The sequence below is a fragment of the Microcaecilia unicolor genome, chromosome 1 (assembly GCF_901765095.1).
Source record: "Microcaecilia unicolor chromosome 1, aMicUni1.1, whole genome shotgun sequence".
In the NCBI taxonomy this organism is placed as follows: Eukaryota; Metazoa; Chordata; class Amphibia; order Gymnophiona; family Siphonopidae; genus Microcaecilia; species Microcaecilia unicolor.
Window position 1 is genome coordinate 769,081,770 of NC_044031.1, and position 20,545 is coordinate 769,102,314.

General features: G+C 45.1%; 1 protein-coding gene across 1 annotated transcript in view; it reads right to left on the reverse strand.

Moving 5' to 3' along the window:
• UACA (uveal autoantigen with coiled-coil domains and ankyrin repeats) overlaps positions 1–20,545 on the reverse strand; it is a 146,925-nt gene that overhangs the window by 60,275 nt on the left and 66,105 nt on the right. The window contains 4 exon segments of the mRNA XM_030189816.1: positions 146–183; positions 14,059–14,240; positions 14,374–14,480; positions 20,215–20,285. Coding sequence (XP_030045676.1) covers positions 146–183; positions 14,059–14,240; positions 14,374–14,480; positions 20,215–20,285 — 398 coding nt within the window.

The window sequence follows — 20,545 nt, forward strand, 5'->3', positions numbered from 1 at the left end:
CTGCTTGTTCCTCAAGAAGATACTTCAATTTTTTAAGACAGCGTTTTCTTATTGCATTGTGAATAACAACATTTATTGTGTGATATACTAAGAAATTAACATATTTGGAAGAAACATTTCATACAATTAAGTGTAAGTCTCTCACCATCTGAATTAATGGTCCTATCTTCTGAGACTCTCTTCCTGCAAGAGACAAAAGGCTATACTGAATGCTTTGTTCCTGGGGCTCATGCTGTTTTATTAATGTATGATTCATTACATACTTTGTACCTCCCTCTCACATGAAGTGTCACCCCTCTCCTCCCCTTATCCAAGCCCATCTCCACTGCTTCACTCCCAGCACATCAAATCAACTACCCATTTTGCCCTAGCGCCAAAAATTCCCTCTTAACCTCCTTTCTGTGTACCAACCACATCCATCCTTACCCTACAACCTAAAGCCCACATCTCCTTTGCTTCTTTTTAACATCAACCATCTTATATCTTCCCCTCCCCCATTATAATTTACATCAACCCCACTCCAGAACACCCACCCTCAGTCCTTATTTCTCTAGGATTTGTGTCTAGTGCACAAGAGGGATGCATTCCATTAAGGGCTTAAGACCTATTTGTTCCACCAATGATATGTATGGGGAAAACTTAGGTTTTAAGTATCCTACTTTGTTGTACCGTTTGTCTTGATTGTGGGATTATTTACACTATAATGTGACATCTCTATATCTCTTAAAGAACTAATCAAATCTCAAATAAAGTTTTCACTAGATCACAAGGGCACATCAGCACTCTGCTGGTTCTCGGGGGGGGGGGGGGGGGTTCTGCTGGGTGGGGATTGTTTCTCTGGACTGCAGGTAGTTTGCGGTTCTAAGAACAAAAACCCCAGATGCAGGAATTGTTTTCTACAATGTATTGCATGGATTTGTGTTTTTGTTTTCTTCAGCAGTTGGAAGGTTTCAGTATTGTACTGTTTCTTTGTAATGTAATTCAATTTCAATAAAAAAAAGATTTGAAAATAAATGTCACATCTCTAGAAAAAGGTAACTAAAGTAGCAAATCCAAAATGCTGAGAAGGAGAAATTATGTCTTATCTGATAATTTTGTTTCTTCAGTCAACGACACTGTTCTGAAGTACTGGGTTGATATCCCCTCCTACCAGCAGAAGGAGGTAGAGAAAACTGAATTCTACCAGTGGCATCACTATATAAAAGCTGTGGTGCTCCCTGGAACATTCCAGTATGCATCTACCCAAGCAGATTACGGTTTTTAGAATATTGCATGGTGACGTTCCATCGTATTTGATGAAAGTGGTTAATATTAGTTACAAACCAGAATGATTATGTAGACAACTTTTGCATTTTCCAATGGAATTCACTGCCTCCAGAACTCCAAATGATTAGTAATTATTTATTTTTTATGAAATCATTTAAGACTTATGACCTTGCACTTTTAATAGGTCTTTCACTGCTCAAATTGATTTGTTGTAATTTTTAATTATGACTACTGTGCATCATCTGAACAATTGATTCACTCTATTTATTTATTTATTGCATTTTGTATCCCACATTTTCCCACCTTTTTGCAGGTTCAAAGTGGCTTAAAAGGATAAATTAGGCCTTACCTGCTAATTTGCTTTCCTTTACTCCCTCCGGACCGGCCCAGAATGTGACTGATGGGTTGTGCACGTCTTCCAGCACGTGGAGACTGAGAAAAACTGTGACTCTAGAGAGCCAATAAGAGCCCTTGCCAGACAGAGAAAGATCCAGTAATAGAGTACCAAAGCAGAAGAAAGAAAACACTTACTCTGTGCATCCAAAAACCTGAGCAGCCACCGGCACCTTGCCAACCAAGGGTGTGTGCCTGAAACAAACAGCCAGAAATTTGGACAGTATTGTTTCTTTATCTTTATTTGCCTTCTTTTAACCAAGAAGTTGCTTATTTATTCACTTATATATTCCTACATTAGAGAAATAAACCAGCAACACAGCTCCAAACAACAAAACCACGAACATCCGAACAAAACACACCAGAATATCTGAAGGGAGGGATCTGGGCCGGTCCGGAGGGAGTAAAGGAAAGCAAATTAGCAGGTAAGGCCTAATTTATCCTTCCTTAGCCTCCCTCCGGACCGGCCCAGAATGTGACTGATGGGAAGTAACAAAGCAGTACCCTAACAGCCCCGCCGATAACACACTCTCTCCAAAAGCCACCCGTCACCGACTGAGAACGTCTGAACAGTAGTGCTTAGAAAAGGAATGTAAGGACGACCAGGTCGCCGCCCTACAAATGTCCTCTGCGGGCACCAGACAACGCTCCGTCCAAGAAGCTGCATGACCTCTTGTCGAATGAGCCTTAACATGCTCCGGAACAGATTTCCCAGAAAGCAAATAGGCTGAAGCAATCATTTCCTTGAGCCACCGAAAAATAGTAGGCTTAGAAGCCATAAGCCCCTTACGCGCACCGCCAATCAAGAGGAACAACCGATCCGACCGCCGAAAACTGTCGACTTAATATAATGCTTCAGGACCCGTTTGACAACCAAACACTTCAATCTCCGCTGCTCCTCCGAACCGGAGAAAGAACCTAACACAGGCAAAACAACCGGTTTGAGAGACATGAAACCGAGATACCATTTGGGAAGAAAGGACGGAACCGGCCGCGAAACTACGCGATCGAGACAGAACTCCAAAAACGGAGACCTACACGACAACACCTGCAGCTCCGAAACTCGCCGCACCGAAGCAACGGCCACCAAAAACACGGTCTTTACAGTCAAATCCTTTAACGTACAGGACGCCAAGGGCTCAAAAGGAGGCTTGGTAAGAACCGAAAGCATCACATTCAGATCCCATGGAGGAAACGAGCATTGAGAAGAAGGCCGAAGATTAACCCCCCTGAGGAAGCGAACGACATCCGGATGACTAGCCAACGACTTTCCTTTGATACGACCACGAAAACACGTCAATGCCGCAATCTGCACCTTAAGGGATGACAAGGCCAACCCCTTGTCAAACCCTCGCTGCAAAAAATCCAAAATCTGCGGTACCGAAGTCCGAAAAGGAGACAAACTACACTCCACACACCAACTCTCAAAAATCCTCCAAGTGCGCACATAACTCAGAGAAGTGGAACGCTGCCAAGAACGCAGCATTGTAGCAATGACCGGAGCAGAGACACCTCTTTTGATCAACCTAGCCCTCTCAAGGCCATGCCGTAAGACAAAATCGACCCAGATCCGGATGAACGACCGCACCCTGCGACAAGAGATCTTGCGTGACCGGAATCCTGAAGGGAAGATCGTCCAGAAGACGTCGAAGGTCGGCATACAACGGCCTGCGAGGCCAATCTGGCGCCACCAGAATCAGACGACCCTTGTGACTCTCTACCTTCTGAAGCAGACGCCCGATCAAAGGCCATGGCGGAAAAGCATACATTAGACCGTCCGGCCAAGATTGAAGAAGAGCGTCCACTGCGAGCGCTTTGGGATCTCTGCGACGGCTGTAGAACAGAGGAAGCTTCGCACTGGCCGCGGACGCAACAGAGCCATCTTGGGACACTCCCACGATCTACCAACAGACGAAACGCCACGTCGCTGAGCGCCCACTCTCCGGGATCGAGCATGTGACAACTGAGAAAATCTGCCTGAAACGGTTAGAACCCCTGCTACATGAGCCAAAGAGAGTGCCACCAGATTGACTTCCACCAATGTAGGAGCAGTGACGCCTCCCGCTCCAACGGGAGACTCCGCGTCCCTCCTTGCCGGTTGATGTATGACACCGCTGTGGCCGACATGACTCTCACCGCCCGTCCAGTGAGCAGTGGAAGAAAACTCCGAAGCACTAGACGGATAGCTCTGGTCTCCAACAAGTTGATCGAACACTTGGACTCCGGAAGGGACCAAAGACCATGAGCCACTTGCCCCTGACAATGAGCTCCCCAGCCTTGAAGACTGGCATCCGTCGTGACCACTACCCAGTCGGGCTGATCCTGAACCCTAGTAGAGTGGGCTTTGAGCCCCTGAGGAACCAGATAATTCTTGCCGATGTAAGTGGACTCAATAGCCACCTTAATCCACCTCACAATGGAGGCTTCCGAGGGCCATGGAAAAGTGCAAACAGGTGGTCCAAGAAATGAAATTCATTCGTCACCTTGAGATACCTGAGCAGCGTCCTCTGGACATCCAGCTTGTGAAACCTCTGATCCTCCAGCAAAGATCCTTGCACCACAAAGGAGGGCAAACAATCCTCCTGATTTATTTGGAATGGAGACATCACCTTCAGAAGAAAGGATAGCAACATGCGCAAGCACGTGGAATCCTCTGAGGAGGAGAAATAGGGATCCCAACACAACAGGGAATTGTGAAACCCTCCTAGCAGAGGTGACAGACACCAAAAACACCATCTTGAGGGTAAGATCCTTGAAGAAAGCCAAGTGCAGGGGCTCAAACGGAGTCTTGGACAGTGCCCAGAGGAACAGATTGAGATCTCAAGAAGGAAAGGAAGGACAACGCCTTGGGAGGGGGTGGGGGGTGCAGATGCACCACCTCCTTCAGAAACCAAGACACCTCTCTTTGTAAAACCAGAGATGCCCTTCTACTTCCCCCGAAAGCTGGAAAATGCAGCCACCTGAAACCTCAGGGAGCTCAAGGCCAGCCCCTGTACCAGAACCTGTTGCAGAAAACCTAAAACATCAGGAACCTGAACCCTCCAACGATATAGGGACCATTCCCCACACCAGGATTCAAACAAACACATGCCAGACCCTAACATAAGTCAGGAAGGTAGAGGACTTCCTGGAGCAAAGCAGGGTACATTGTTTGAGACGGCTGCTTGAGCAAGGAGCTCCACATAATCGTATTAAAAATCTAGCAGTCCCCATTTCCATCCTGGACATATATAGTGTTGACTTTGCTGGACGGATATCTTGATATCCCAGGAGATTAGCTGGGCCAAATGTGTCACGTCTGAAGGCAGTGAATCTGCAAGACTTGGCTTAATCAGCAACGCGCAGCAGCTTTGGGTCTAGAGAGTTGCATGGGAACAGAAATCTTACCCGTCCCCGCTGGAATCTTACCCATCCCCGCAAGAATTTAATGGTACATTTTTTTTAAAAAAACTCCAGTCGCCTCTCCGTCTCTCTCTGGGTTCAAGCCCCAGCACTGCAGGCAAGGAAGGAACAGAAGTTGGAACTTGGAACACTCTGGTGCGCACATGCAAGACTTGTTTCTGATTAGCTGAAACTGTGTGCCAAGAGGTCGCCACATGCACTCGTCAGTAGGTCAGGTGACATCTGATGCTTGTGACTTTGTCATAGCCGAGGTCTGTGCATCAGCCCGGGAGCAAAAAGGATTAATAGTAACATAGTAAATGACAGCAGATAAAAACCTGAACGGTCCAGTCTACCCAATAGTCACGCTAACTATCAATTCATAATTAAATCAACAATGAATATGATACTATATACTTGATTATGATCTCTCTTTGGTGTTTCTGGGACATAGACCATAGAAGTCTGCCCAGCCCTATCCATATGTTCCAACTGCTGGAGTTGTCGTCGAAGCCCACACCAGCCTATTCGTCTTCTCATTTGCGGGAAACAGATCGTAAATGTCTGTCCAGCACTGTCCTCATGTTCCAGCCACTAAAGTTGCCGTCTAAGCTCTTTCCAGCACATCTTAAACCAGATTGCCATATATGCGAGACAGACCATACAAGTCTGCCCGGTATTGGCCCTAGTTCATCACAACCAGAGTTCACCATCTAAGCATCACTCGACACAGCCACGCACATGCAAACATTTAAGTTTAGGTTTTTTTATAACTTACATTTTCTGATTAGAGATCCTCTGTGTTCATCCCATGCCTTTTTGAATTCCCACTATTTGTGTCTCTACCACCTCCTTAATGGGGGCTTTCCACATCTGTGCTGTTAAAGAAAGGAGGAGGAGGAGGAGACAGCACTCAAAGAACTAGGTACTCGGTAAGAGAGAAGCTGGCACAATGTGAAGCGTACACTTCCACAGGAGTCCTACGAAATTGTTTCCATCCCCCACAGGGAACGGCTTCCGTCCCCACGGGACCCCGCAGAACTGCTTCCCGTCTCGCAGGAGTCCCGCAAACCCCGTTCCCGTGCAAGTCTCTAGTCTAGGCTGCAGGGAGAAGGGCAGCACGCCAGATGAAAGCATGCATCAGTATCACTGGCGCCCTTGATCCCTCACTCCCCGACAAGGAGTCAGAGATCCATGAAACAAGTCTGTCTCTGGTTACCAGAAATTATATTTCAACATCTTTATTGATGGCATCATAGAAAAGAAATTGGCGTACTTTCGATTAGAATACAGTAATCTCCAAACAAACCACAACTTGTTTCCAAGTATACTCCATGACATTCCATCATCCATCTTTTAACTTTTTATCCCCCCCCCCAACATTATAAGTCAATCTTACCAGTAAAGTTGAAATAACCTAAAGTCCATACAATATAAAATATCCACATAACATCTGATTCCCCAACAGTTCTCAAATACAGCAAATCACCCAGCACATGAATTTCCTCTCTACAAACCCTCTTCCCACTCCCCCTGGTTACCAGAAATTAAATCTGACCTCTGTGTGTTGCGCTCAGAACTTGCTGTCCTGGGAGCTGATTGTGTGGGGAAATCAAGCTGTCGCTGATACAGAATCAGGCCTAAAGGAACAGGCAGACGCGCTTGGCCGACTACTTCCGTGACAAGGTCCAGAAGATCACCCTCGAATTCACCACCAAACCTTCTCCTCCTCTTCATCCTATAACCCCACTCTCTCAACCAACCTACCAGGCCTCCTTCTCCTCTTTTCCTGCTATCACCAAAGAGGAAACCTCCCATCTCCTCTCCATCTCGAAATCCACCACCTGTTTCCTCAGACCCCATCCCCCACCAACCTACTTATCACCATCACTCCTACTATCACCCCCACTATCTGTCATATCCTCAACCTCTCTCTCTCCACTGCAACTGTCCCGGACACCTTCAAGCATGCTGTGGTCACACCACTCCTCAAAAAACCATCTTTTGACCCTACCTGTCCCTCCTACTACAGCCCCATTTCCCTCCTACCCTCCTCTCGAGAAACTTGAACGCGCCATCCCAGCCGCTGCATTGATTTTCTCTCCATTCATGCCATCCTCGATCCGCTTCAATCCGGCGCTTCGCCCTCTACACCGACAGAAACGGCACTAAGGTCTGCAATGACCTGTTCCTCGCCAAATCCAAAGGTCACTACTCCATCCTCATCCTCCTCGACCTATCCGCCGCTTTTGACACTGTCAATCACAACCTACTTCTTGACACACTGTCCTCCTTTGGGTTCCAGGACTCTGTCCTCTCCTGGTTCTCCTCTCATCTCTCCCATCGTACCTTCAGAGTACACTCTCATGGTTCATCCTCCTCCCCTATCCCGCTCTCTGTTGGAGTTCCTCAGGGATCTGTCCTTGGGCCCCTTCTTTTTTCAATTTACACCTCTTCCTTAGGCTCCCTGATCTCTTCTCATGGTTTCCCACTATCATCTTTATGCTGACGACACCCAGCTTTATCTCTCCACACCAGAATCACTGCGGAAACCCAGGCCAAGGTATCGACCTGCTTATCCGACATTGCTGCCTGGATGTCCAACCGCCACCTGAAACTGAACATGGCCAAGACTGAACTTATTGTTTTCCCACCCAAACCCACTTCTCCTCTCCCTTCACTCTCTATCTCAGTTCATAACACCCTCATCATCCCCGTCTCATCTGCCCGCAACCTCGGTGTCATCTTCGACTCCTCCCTCTCCTTCTCTGCGCATATCCAGCAGATAGCCAAGCCCTGTCGCCCTCTTCCTCTATAACATTAGCAAAATTCGCCCCTTCCTCTCCGAGCACACCACCCGAACTCTCATTCCACTCTCTCATTTACCTCTCGCCTTGACTACTGCAACCTACTCCTCACCGGCCTCCCACTTAGCCATCTATCCCCCCTTCAGTCCATTCAGAACTCTGACACACGTCTTATCCCGCCTTAACCGATATACTCATATCACCCCTCTCCTCAAGTCACTTCACTGGCGTCCGATCAGATACCGAATACAGTTCAAGCTTCTCCTACTCCACCTACCAAATGCACTCGATCTGCAGCCCCTCCTTACCTCTCTACCCTCATCTCCCTTACGTCCCTACCCGTAACCTCCGCTCTCAAGATAAATCCTCCTTTCAGTACCCTTCTCTACCACCGCCCAACTCTAGGCTTCGCCCTTTCTGCCTCACCTCTCCCCATGCCTGGAACAAACTCCCTGAGCCCATACGCCGGGCCCCCCTCCCTACCCATCTTCAAATCATTGCTCAAAGCCCACCTCTCAATGTCGCCTTCGGCACCTAATCACTACATCTCTTCTCAGGAAATCTCATCTATCCCAACTTGACATTTTGTCCTTTAGATTGTAAGCTCTTCTAAGCAGGGACCGTCCTTATTCATTAATTTGTACAGCACTGCGTAACCCTAGTAGTGCTCTAGAAATGTTAAGTAGTAGTAGTGCTGGCCTGGAGAAGTAGCTGACAAACTTAAAACAGACAACCAAGTACTTATTAGATAAAATTGATAACAGAGAATCGCAGTCACCGCTGCAACCTCTGCTTGCACAGGCTACCTGAGTCGCCTGAATATTTAGACTGCAAAAAGGTGGTCCAGCGTGTGGCAATCACCATATTGTCTGTCAATGCTGACCCTGTTGATCCAGCAATCATTGCCTTGGAGACAGCCCACGGAGCACTGAGCTCCTGGCACTCTAATGTCCCTAAAGACATTATAACATGTTTCAGGGACTACAACGTAAATATGCTGGCTAAAGCAAGGGCTAATTCACCCTATGAGTGGGATACCTATAAAAATTAGTATCTACCAGAATTTATCTACTACTACCCTGAGACACAGGGGTAAACTGTGCCCTCTGACCCAACATCTGCGTGAGGCGGGGATCCGTTACAAGTGGCAGCATCCATTTACTTTGGTATTTTGGTATTGGCCACTACTCCATCCTCATCCTCCTCAATCTATCCGCCACTTTTGATACTGTCAATCATGATTTACTTCTTGCCCACACTGTCCTCATTTGGGTTCCAGGGCTCTGTCCTCTCTGGTTCTCCTCCTATCTCTCCCACCGCACCTTCAGAGTACACTCTCATGGATCTTCCTCCACCACCATCCCTCTCTCTGTTGGAGCTCCCCAGGGCTCTGTCCTTGGACCACTTCTCTTTTCAATCTACACCTCTTCCCTGGGCTCACTGATCTCATCTCATGGTTTCCAGTATCATCTTTATGCTGATGACACCAGCTGTATCTCTTCCACACCAGACATCACCACGGAGACCCAGGCAAAGGTATCAGCCTGCTTATCCGACATTGCTGCATGGATGTCCAACCGCCACCTGAAACTGAACATGGCCAAGACCAAGCTTATCGTCTTTCCACCAAAACCAACTTCTCCTCTTCCTCCGCTCTCGATCTCAGTTGATAACACCCTCATCCTCCCCGTCTCATCTGCCCGCAACCTCGGAGTCATCTTAGACTCCTCCCTCTCCTTCTCTGCGCATATCCAGCAGATTGCCAAGACCTGTCGCTTCTTCCTCTTTAACATCAGCAAAATTCGCCCTTTCCTCTCTGAGCACACCACCCGAACTCTCATCACGTTCTCATTACCTCTCGCCTTGACTATTGCAACCTACTCCTCAATGGCCTCCCACTTAACCATCTATCCTCCCTTCAATCCATTCAGAACTATGCTGCATGTCTTATATTCCGCCTGAACCAATATACTCATATCACCCCTCTCCTCAGGTCACTTCACTGGCTTCCGATCAGATTACCGCATACAGTTCAGCTTCTCCTTCTTACCTACAAATGCACTCAGTCTGCAGCCCCTCATTACCTCTCTACCCTCATCTCCCCTTACGTTCCCGCCCGAAACCTCCGCTCACAGGACAAATCCCTCCTCTCAGTACCCTTCTCCACCACCGCCAACTCCAGGCTCCATCCATTCTACCTCCCCTCACCCTATGCTTGGAATAAAACTTCCTGAGCCCTTTACGCCAGGCCCCCTCCCTTCCCATCTTCAAATCCTTGCTCAAAGCCCACCTCTTCAATATGCTTTCGGCATCTAACCTTTATACCTTTCAGGAAATCTAGACTGCCCCAATCTGACTGCCCCTACTTGACTGACTGTACACTTGTCCTTTAGATTGTAAGCTCTTTGAGCAGGGACTGTCCTTCTATGTTAAATTGTACGGCGCTGCATAACCCTAGTAGCGCTTTAGAAATGTCAAGTAGTAGTAGTATTTTATAAAGAGGGCAAATTGCACCGTATCTGCTCATTGGATGACGCCCAGGATCTGCTTTCAGCTGGAGATAACCCGCCAGTGGGCAAACATGGTGGGCGGTTGAGCCATAAAGGACCAGAGCAGCTAAAATGGCAACAGGTCATTCAAGGTGTTGGGGGGGGGGGGGAGGGAGAGAGAAGGCTGCAATGGCAGTCTTTTGCTAAGACATAAAAACAGCTTGCTTTATGTCATCACTTCTTAAGGACTGGTACTTTTTTGAGACAACCAGGGATTTGCTACCTTCTGAATTCTGCAGGTTGCTGCCCAGGATGGATTCGGTGGACAGTTAACAGAGCCCCACAGGGTTACCTGCAGTGGTGTTTTTCCCTCCTTATTTAGGTGTGCCGGCATCCGTTGGTCGACATACTGAACTTGATGAAGGGGTTCCTTCGTGCGGCAAGGGGGGGGGGAAGGTTCTACTGGTGCCATTTGGTTTTGTTATTGCTACTGGGGTGAGGTGGTTACTGTATTGTGGGGTGTGTGTCTGTGTTGGGGGGGATGGTGAAGGCATTACAGTAGTGTGGGCTCTGTTGTGGGATAGAATGAAGTGCCTGGTTTGATGTCCAAGTGTCGGTGCTCGAGTTTGAATGTGCACAGGCTTAACATCCCCACTAAGCGTCAACTGATGTTTAAAAAATTATGCCACCTGAGAGCGGATTTAGCTTTTATTCAAGAAACGCATCCGAAACAGGGGTATGAGCATCTGATTTCCCATAGGCAGTATCCTACCCTTTCTTTTGCCTCTACCGGCTCCCAGACTAAAGCTAGGGGGGAGGGGGGGTCATGATAGCCTTGTCGGGGCATTCCCCTGGCAGGTTCAGCTAGTGATACCCAACAAAAATGTCTGATATTTGCTGCAGAAATTAAAATTAAAGGACACAATCTATACCTTGCTCTGTGTATATGCTCCCGACGAAGGTCAGGGGTCCTTCTTTGATGCTTTAGACCTGTTATTGCAGCGTTACGGGGGAGGGATGCCTTTTGGTGGGGGGGGGGGGGGGAGGGTGACTTTAATATTACGATGAGCCCTTACTTGCATAACTCTGCATCTTAGGTGGGCTATGCACTATGCAACAGGGCACATAAGAGCTTTCTGGTGCATTGGGGCCTGCAAAACCTTTGGAGTGGCACACTTGACAGAGAGGGACTACACCTATTTTTCTTCAGTGCATTAGGGGGGGGGGGGAATGCTTTGAGGGTCCCACAAGTCTCTCCAGCAGCAGATCCCCCTCCACAGGGTCTGCAGCTGAAGTACTGAGCATGTGCAGGGACCTAGTAATCTTGTCAATGAGACAAGACAGTTCCTCTCTCCAGAAGAGATGGATCACATGAGACCTCTGTGTCTTCCCGAAGTTTGGGGGAGGGGGGAGGAATTCCTCTAAATCAGATTCCGCAGGGGACTAGGAATCCAAGTGGATCTATGAATCCTTCCTGCCCCTTCTGAGGGTACTGGTACCTCCAAGCGCCCTCATCTCAGCCCTATATTTCTTGGCACCCAAACTGAGACCCCTGCCAGGCCCCTCCAGTGAGGGGGTTCCCAAGACCGGACTGCAACTGCTGTCGGACTAACTACACGCAAAGCTTTGGAGCCAAAAAGCTCCAGGGGCCCCATCGGGACCCTCCCTGCAAACGGACCTGAGGGAGGTAGGAGAGAAGACCTCCCCCAAAGCCCTGAAGTGGAAGGGGGAACTCTCCTGCTGCTGAGAAGCAGCAGCAGGACAAGCAGAGGAATAAGACAAAATGGCCACCATTTCCGCCAACAGCACTGGGGATCACTGGTCTCAATGACTTGGCAGGGAGGGAGGTCAGGTCAACTCCGGCAGCCCATTCCATCTAAGCTGAGGAAGTGTTGCTCACGTAACGTCAATGGTCGCTGTCTCGATTGGTGTTCAGTCGCCTTGCATCATGCCGACTGTGACGTGCAGTCTTCCTGCTTCCAGCAGAGGAAATCATTGCAAGTGCTGCCTCACTTTCCCTTTTGCCTTAGCTTGCTTTCCTCCCTCCTGCAGCAACCAGACAATTGCAGCTGGTAGAGGACACCATTGCAAGTGCAGAGTAAATATAGAAATGGGTTTGCTCAGAGTTTTTCCTTCCTCCAACCCCCCTTGTAAACTCCTGCTGCCCTGAGCTTTTTCTGCAAACTGCTATGGAGTAAGTATATGAATGGGCTTGCTTTCCTCCCTCTTGCAGTGACAAGACATTTGAAAATTTTACTAAAAGATTGAATTTTATGGATCTTGAAGTTTCCCAAGAGTGATCTGGTTCCTCCTTTGGATGAGTTAAGACACTACTTAGGTCCCTCCAGAAACTATTCCCAAATCACCAGGGCTTTCTACTTACCTTTTAAAAATAAACTGGATCAGAGTTTGGAGGTAGTTTGAGAGGACAGCTGTAATGTTACTGCACGGTTTGAATAAACATTGAAATTATGATTTGAAATACATTTTTAAATAATTTAACACTAAATTTGATCCTTAAATAACTCTGCAGCTAGCTTGGGAGGACACCCCCCCTTTTTTTTTTGCTGCTGGGCTATTTTCAGTGCTTACTTGGAAAACAATTTGCATACAGCGGATTGCTCCTTAGCCTGGGGAGCAGTGTTCCCTCTGTTTTTAATGTCAGAAATAGCCCATCACAGTGAAGGCACACAGAGCTGGCAGCTGTGCTCAGCTGTTGGCTCATACAGACCACACAGCGCCTGCCTGCCAGCCAGCATGCCTAGCTCATGCAAATCTGCCTCACACCGGGGATCTGGCTCCTATGCCGTTCTAAGTTCACTGGACAGGGAAATCCCTTAACCGAGAGTAAGGGATTTCCCTGTTCTGGGTTTTTTTTAAAGACAACCTTACAGCTGCAGTAGCAGCTAAAAAGCTTTATTCCCTATAATAGAGAATAAGGTTGACCCGGGCAGTCTGGAGCCAATTTAGCAACTGGGAGCTGCAGAGGAAACCTACAGGGATTCGCACCCCTCGGGTGAGATCATGGGGGACCAAGCCAAAGCCTCACCCAGTGGTACTAAGCTCCTCTATGTCATAGACCGTGAACCTGGGAGCAGTTCCTATGCTCAACCATGCTGTGTGGCTGCAGCCAGCAGAGCAGGGAGCTAGGCACGGACAGGAGCACCAACAGCCCGACCTACACCTATCACCTGCTGGAAGGTAGAGAAAAATACTGGGAGCACCACAACTTATACGGTGATGTCACTGGTAGAATTCAGTACCTCCGTCTGCTGGTAGGAGAGGGATAACAACCCAGCGGTTCAGAAGAGTGGAGGTTGATGTTAAAAAAATGGCCAGTTTTCATGTCATGAGTCCATAGGAAGTCTGCAAAAGTGACATGTTTGAACTTCTGTAACTTTTTGTTTCCATATAAAAGGATGGGGTTTGGACTGCTGTATTATACATTATTTGCTCTAACAAAATTCATTAAAACCTCGTTTTTTGTTTCTGATGATTTTAGTCACATCTTCCCAGAGATGGTCACAAATATATAAAGACACAATTTTGTATTATTAAGTCTTTTCTGCACCACACCTCAAACATGGTGATGGGGTGAGTACTAAGTCTATATAAAAATTCCATCTAACATCCCACTTCACCCTGTCTTACTCAAATCCTTCACTTATGCACTACTGCATGCAGCTTATAGTTCTTATAACAATGCATTTCTCACTACCTACCTTTACTGCAATTCTCTAGCGCTGCACGGATGAGTGCCAGAATTTCAAGGTTGTCCCCAATTCTAGCATAATAGGAGCTATCATGGCCCAATACATCAACCAAGGCAGCATCTGCTCCATTGTTTAGGAGCACCTCCACGGCATCCTTACAGCCATATTCACAGCCCAACATGAGTGCCGTCCTGAAAAGGAATTAACACCGTCAGTGCCAGCTCTACCAGAGTAAGTAAGGATGTCTCCAGAAAGAGCACTCAGCAACATCCCTTCACGAGGTACAGTGAAAGTAGGTACTCTGAATCAGGTAATGGTCCTCACTTGTTCTGCTTGTCACTGGTGTTGACATCCGCCCCCTTGTCAATCAGAAGCTGGCAGATGGCAGGACGGCACATCTGAGTGGCCAGCACTAGTGGCGTCCTCCCATCCTAGGAGAGGACAAAAAAGTCACAGGATGAGGAGAGAGACTCTGGGATACAGACAACCTGCCCATGTTTGCAATGCAGACTTCACAGGAAAAGGGGATGTGGACAGCAAGTGGATCCCCTTCACCTTCCCCCATTCACCAAAAATGAATGACAAGAGCATCTGCTGCAAATACTGAGGGTAATATTATAAAGCATTTCCTGCAATGTAAAGCAGGTTTTATATATGGAAAGTGGCTATTATGAAAATTATGCAGTGAATATATGGAAACAAGCATACATGTAGATATTTACATGCACAACATATATAGGTGCACCAGGGGCACAGTATCAGCAGAGTTGCAAGGTATATACAGACAGCACATTCACAATCAACTTCAAAACAGGAATAAATTAGCAGCTAGCTCCGCCTCTCTATATCATCAGTACACACCTATGAAATTACCCCTACTGAATGCATAATTTTAAATAAATTATATATAGTAACATAGTAAATGACGGCAGATAAAGACCTGTACGGTCCATCCAGTCTGCCCAACAAGATAAACTCATTTTACATGGTATGTGGTACTTTATAAACATAACACTGTAAAACAAATCATTGACCAACCAACCTAAAAGTAAACAGTCCATAACCAGGCTGGTGGCTCAATGGGAAGTGACGTAACACTACCATGCAGATGACTTGCAACTACTAGCTCAAGCTTTACACTCCCTGGATCAGATAGGGATACTGTGGGGGCAACATTCACTATCCCAGTCATCGCATAATGGCACCAAACAGGCTGGATTCAAGAGTCACAACTGTTGCTGTGTAGATAAGGTGAAAAAAAAAAATCAGATCATCGCTATTAAATAATAGATTGAACAGCTCTTCGGTAGTAATGGGAGTCAACATAGTTCTGTCTAGACATCTTTGTTGACTGATTATGGTCCTCTTTCACTATGGTCCAGGAAAATGAAGTTCAACTTAAATAAAATCATTAGTGGGCAAATTTTGCCTCTTAGCTGCCCTTAACTTTTATTAGGGGGTATACCTGGTCGAGTAGTAAGTTGGTTTACTGTTTTTGTTAACACTTCATTTCAAGAAGCGAATTTTCCTTCTGCTTTGGAAAAATCATTTTAACACCCATCCCTAAATCTGAAGGGTTTGATCTGTCAATAGCTTCAAACATCCACCCGGTGGCTAATATACCATGGTTAGTCAAACTGCTTGAATCTACAGTTGCTTCTCAAACTATGATCTTTTTAAATTTGCATAATCATCAGCATGGGTTTAGACTCATGCATAGTACTAAGTCTTTATTCCTTATTTTGGTCTCCAAGGTCAAAATTTTATTAAGTCAAAAAAATTCCCTCTGTCCTTCTGCAATTTGACGTCTCTGGAGCATTCAATACAGTTGACCACACATTACTTATAGAAAGTTAGTTGAACTTGGTTTTGCTGCACAGGTTTTAGGAGTGGTTTAATGGCTCTCTCACTAAACAAAGCTATAGTGTAAAAAAAACAAAAAAACGCCATATTTTCAAAGTCTTAGACTCCAAGAGTCCCCAAGGGATCTCCATTGTCACCAATTATTTTTAATGTGTTTATGAGCTCCCTTTCACAACATCTGGTTCTATCTTATGCAGATGATATTTTTATTTTGGTCTCAATAGATTTAGGGTATGAAGTGAGTTATCGGTTAATTTTGGACATTGAGAAAACCCAGTTATGGGCTTCCACAAATTTACTAAAGCTTAATACAACCAAATCTAAGTTGTTATATTTTGGTGCCTCTATTTCAGATATCCCCAAGTCTGTTAAATTAAAATCAGGTGAAGAACTTCCTTTTGAAACTTCATCTAGGGATCTAGGATTTATTTTGAATTCCCAGTTGACTATGGCAAATCATGTAAATAGTTTAAGCAACAAACTTTTTAACAAACTACATCAATTAAGAATAACAACAGGATTTTCAAGTTCTGGTACAGGCACTGGTCCCGACTCATATTGATATTTTAGAGTTCTATATGCTGGATTACAACAAAAAAGTTTATACAAAGTTCAACAGAACACTGCAGCTAAATTGACCTACAGATTGAGAGACCTAAACTTGCCTGTGGACGCTAGGGTGGAATTTAAGGTAGCCTGTTGGGTATATAAAATTATTTCAAGTTGTTGTCCATCTCTTGTTGATTTATTAACCCTTACTTCTCTAAGCCTGAATTATTATTTTGCCTCTACACTCAAATTGGGTTTTCCTTCGGTCAAGAATATCCAATTAAGATGTTTTCACGATAGCTAAGTACATAAGTTTTGCCATACTGGGGCAGACCAAAGGTCCATCAAGCCCAGCATCCTGTTTCCAACAGTGGCCAATCCAGGTCACAAATACCTAGCAAGATCCCTAAAAAGTACAAAACATTTTATGCTGCTTATCCCAGAAATAAGCAGTGGAGTTTCCCCAAGTCCATTTTAATAATGATCTATGGACTTTACCTTTAGGAAGCCGTCCAAACCTTTTTTAAACCCTGCTAAGCTAAATTGCCTTTACCACATTCTCTGGCAAAGAATTCCAGAGTTTAATTACAAGTTGAATGAAAAAAAATTTTCTCCAATTCGTTTTGAATTTACTACTTGGTAGCTTCATCGAATGCCCCCTAGTCCTAGTATTTTTGGAAAGAGTAAACAGATGCTTCACGTCTACCCTTTCCACTCCACTCATTATTTTATAGACCTCTATCATATCTCCCCTCAGCCGTCTTTTCTCCAAGATGAAGAGCCCTAGCCGCTTTAGCCTTTCCTCATAGGGAAATCATCCCATCCCCTTTATCATTTTTGTTGCCCTTCTCTGTACCTTTCTAATTCTACTATATCTTTTTTGAGATGCAGCAACCAGAATTGAACACAATATTCGACGTGAGTTCGCACCATGGAGCAATACAAATGCATTATAACATCCTCATTTTTGTTTTCCATTACTTTCCTAATAATACCTAACATTCTATTTGCTTTCTTAGGCGCAGCAGCACTGAGCAGAGGGTTTCAACATAGCATCAACGACGTTGAGATCCCTTTCTTGGTTGATGACTCCTAATGTGGAACCTTGAATAACGTAGCTATAATTCGGGTTCCTCTTTCCCACATGCATCACTATTCACTTGCTTACACTAAACGTCATCCGCCATTTAGACTCCCAGTCTCGTAAGGTCCTCTTGTAATTTTTCACAATCTTCTCGCGATTTAACAAAAAAAAAAAAGCGGTGGACCCAGCACAGAACCCTGAGGAACCCCACTAACTACACTTCTTCATTGAGAATACTGACCATTTAACCCTACTCTCTGTTTTCTATCTTTTAACCAGCTTTAATCCACAATAAGACACTACCTCCTATCCCATGATTCTCCAATTTCTTCTGGAGTCTTTCATGAAGTACTTGTCAAACATCTTTTGAAAATCCAGATACCACAATATCAACCAGCTCACCTTTATCCACGTTTGTTCACCCCTTCAAAGAAATGTAATAAATTGGTGAGGCAAGATTTTCCTTCACTAAATCCATGTTGGCTTTGTCTCATTAATCCATGTTTTTGACTATGCTCTGTAATTTTGTTCTTTATAACAGTCTCTACCATTTTGCCCGGCACCGACATCAGGCTCACCAGTCTATAATTTCCAGGATCTGCTCTGGAACCTTTTTTAAAAAATTGGTTACATTGGCCACCCTCCAATCTTCCAGTACCACGCTCGATTTTAAAGATAAATTGCATATTACTAACAATAGTTCCGCAAGTTCATTTTTCAATTCTATCAATACTCTGGGATGGATACCATCCAGTCCAGGAGATTTGCTACTCTTCAATTTGTCAAATTGCCCCATTACATAGGTTTATAGAGATTTCATTCAGTTTTTCCAACTCGTCAGTTTTGAATACCATTTCTGCCACCGGTATCTCTCCTAAATCTTCCTCAGTGAAGACAGAAGCAAAGAATTCATTTAATCTCTCCACTATGGCTTTGTCTTCCCTGATCGCCCCTTTTACCCCTTGGTCATCTAGCAATCCAACCGATTCTTTTGCCGGCTTCCTGCTTTTAATATACCTAAAAATTTTTTTTACTATGTGTTTCTGCCTCCAACGCAATCTTTTTTTCAAAGTCCCTCTTTGCCTGCCTTATCAGCACTTTGCATTTGACTTGACATTGTTTATGCTGTTTCTTATTATTTTCAGTCAGTTCCTTCTTCCATTTTCTAAAGGATTTCCTTTCAGCTCTAATAGCTTCCTTCACCTTACTTTTAAACCATGCCGGCTGTCGTTTGGTCTTCCTCCATCCTTTTTTAATACACGGAATATATTTGGCCTAGGCTTCCAGGATGGTATTTTTGAACAGCATCTACACCTGATGCAAATTTTTGACCTTCGCAGCTGCTCCTCTAAGTTTTGTTTTCACTGTTCTTCTCATTTTATCATAGTCTCCTTTTTAAAAGATAAACGTTAACATATTGGATTTCCTATGTATACTTAATCCAAAGCTAATATCAAATCTGATCATATTATGATCACTGTTATCAAGCAGCCCCAGCACCATTACCTCCCGCTCCAGATCATATGCTTCACTAAGGACTATGTCTAGAATTTTTCCTTCTCTTGTTGGCTCCTGTACCAACTGCTCCACAAAGTAGTCCTTGATTTCATCAAGGAATTTTACCTCCCTAGAATGTCCCTATGTTACATTTACCCAGTCGATATCGGGGTAATTGAAATCGCCCATTATTATTGTGTTGCCTAGTTTGTTAGTGTCCCTATTTTCATTTAGCATTTCTACATCCGTCTGTTCATTCTGGCCAGGCGGACGGTAGTGCACTCCTATCACTATCCTTTTCCCCTTTACACATGGAATTTCAATCCATAGGGATTCCAAGATATGTTTTGTTTACTGCAGAATTTTCAGTCTATTTGATTCAAGGCCCTCAACATACAGTGCTACCCCCTCCTCCAATTTGATCCACCCTATCACGACAATATAATTTGACCCCAGTATGATAGTGTCCTTCCACCAAGTCTCCTTTTGTTATCTATCTAGCAACATCTGGAATATGATACCTTTGTAGTTTCAGTCCTTATCTAAATATTTTCGTTTTTGAAAAAGTTTTGAAACCTTCCTTTTTAGAAAGTTTTATAGTTTTAACGTGAGAATTTTATTACTTCTGTATTCTGGCTTTTGTCTTAATGGTAAGTCAACTGCCTTTAATGAGCTAGTTTTGAGTTACCCGCTTTGATTCCACAACTGATATAAGCAGGATACAAATGCCAGAATAGTACATTAAAGTAAAGAAAAAAATCCCTCAGAAGTCTCATAACAGTCCAACAGAGGCCAGTTCCAACCGAGCTGTATTCACAAATCAAGCAGTGGAAAAAAAAAACCTACAAAATAAAGAGTTATGCTCCTCCAATTCCCCAATCCAAGGTATTAAACATATGACCCATGGAACGCTGCCCAGTTACCCGGTCCCAATTTCAACAGCAGGGCTGTGAAGGGGCACAGACCATGCTGGCTTCTAAGCTCTCCTTCAAAACCTACCGCAAATGTGCCTAAAATCAGGACTAGTCTATTTCAGGACAGAGAATGTCCATTTTGGAAAAGGGTGTGCAAGTCCTGCATAGCAGATGGAGCACGACTGGACAGAAGGCAAAAAGACAGACAGTGCGAGAAGCTTCTTTGCAGTGCTCAGTGTGGGGGAGACAGCTTCTTACCCCATCCTTGGCATTCACACAGGCCCCATGGTCACAGAGGAGCTGCACACTGGAACGACAGTCTGACATTGCTGCAGGGTAAAGAAAGACAGCAAGAGAAAATAAATTATCTTATCCCTGTTGTACAAGTTTACATGAGTAATTTTATTAGTATATATGAACACAGATATATACTGAAAAGGAATGTCATAAGAGACAAGTTGCCATATTGGGTCAGACTAAAAGGTTCATCAAGCCCAGCACCCTGTTTTCAACAGTGACCAATTCATGTCACAAGTACCTGACAGGATCTTAAAAAATAGCAAGATAAGCAGTGGCTTCCCCAGGTCTA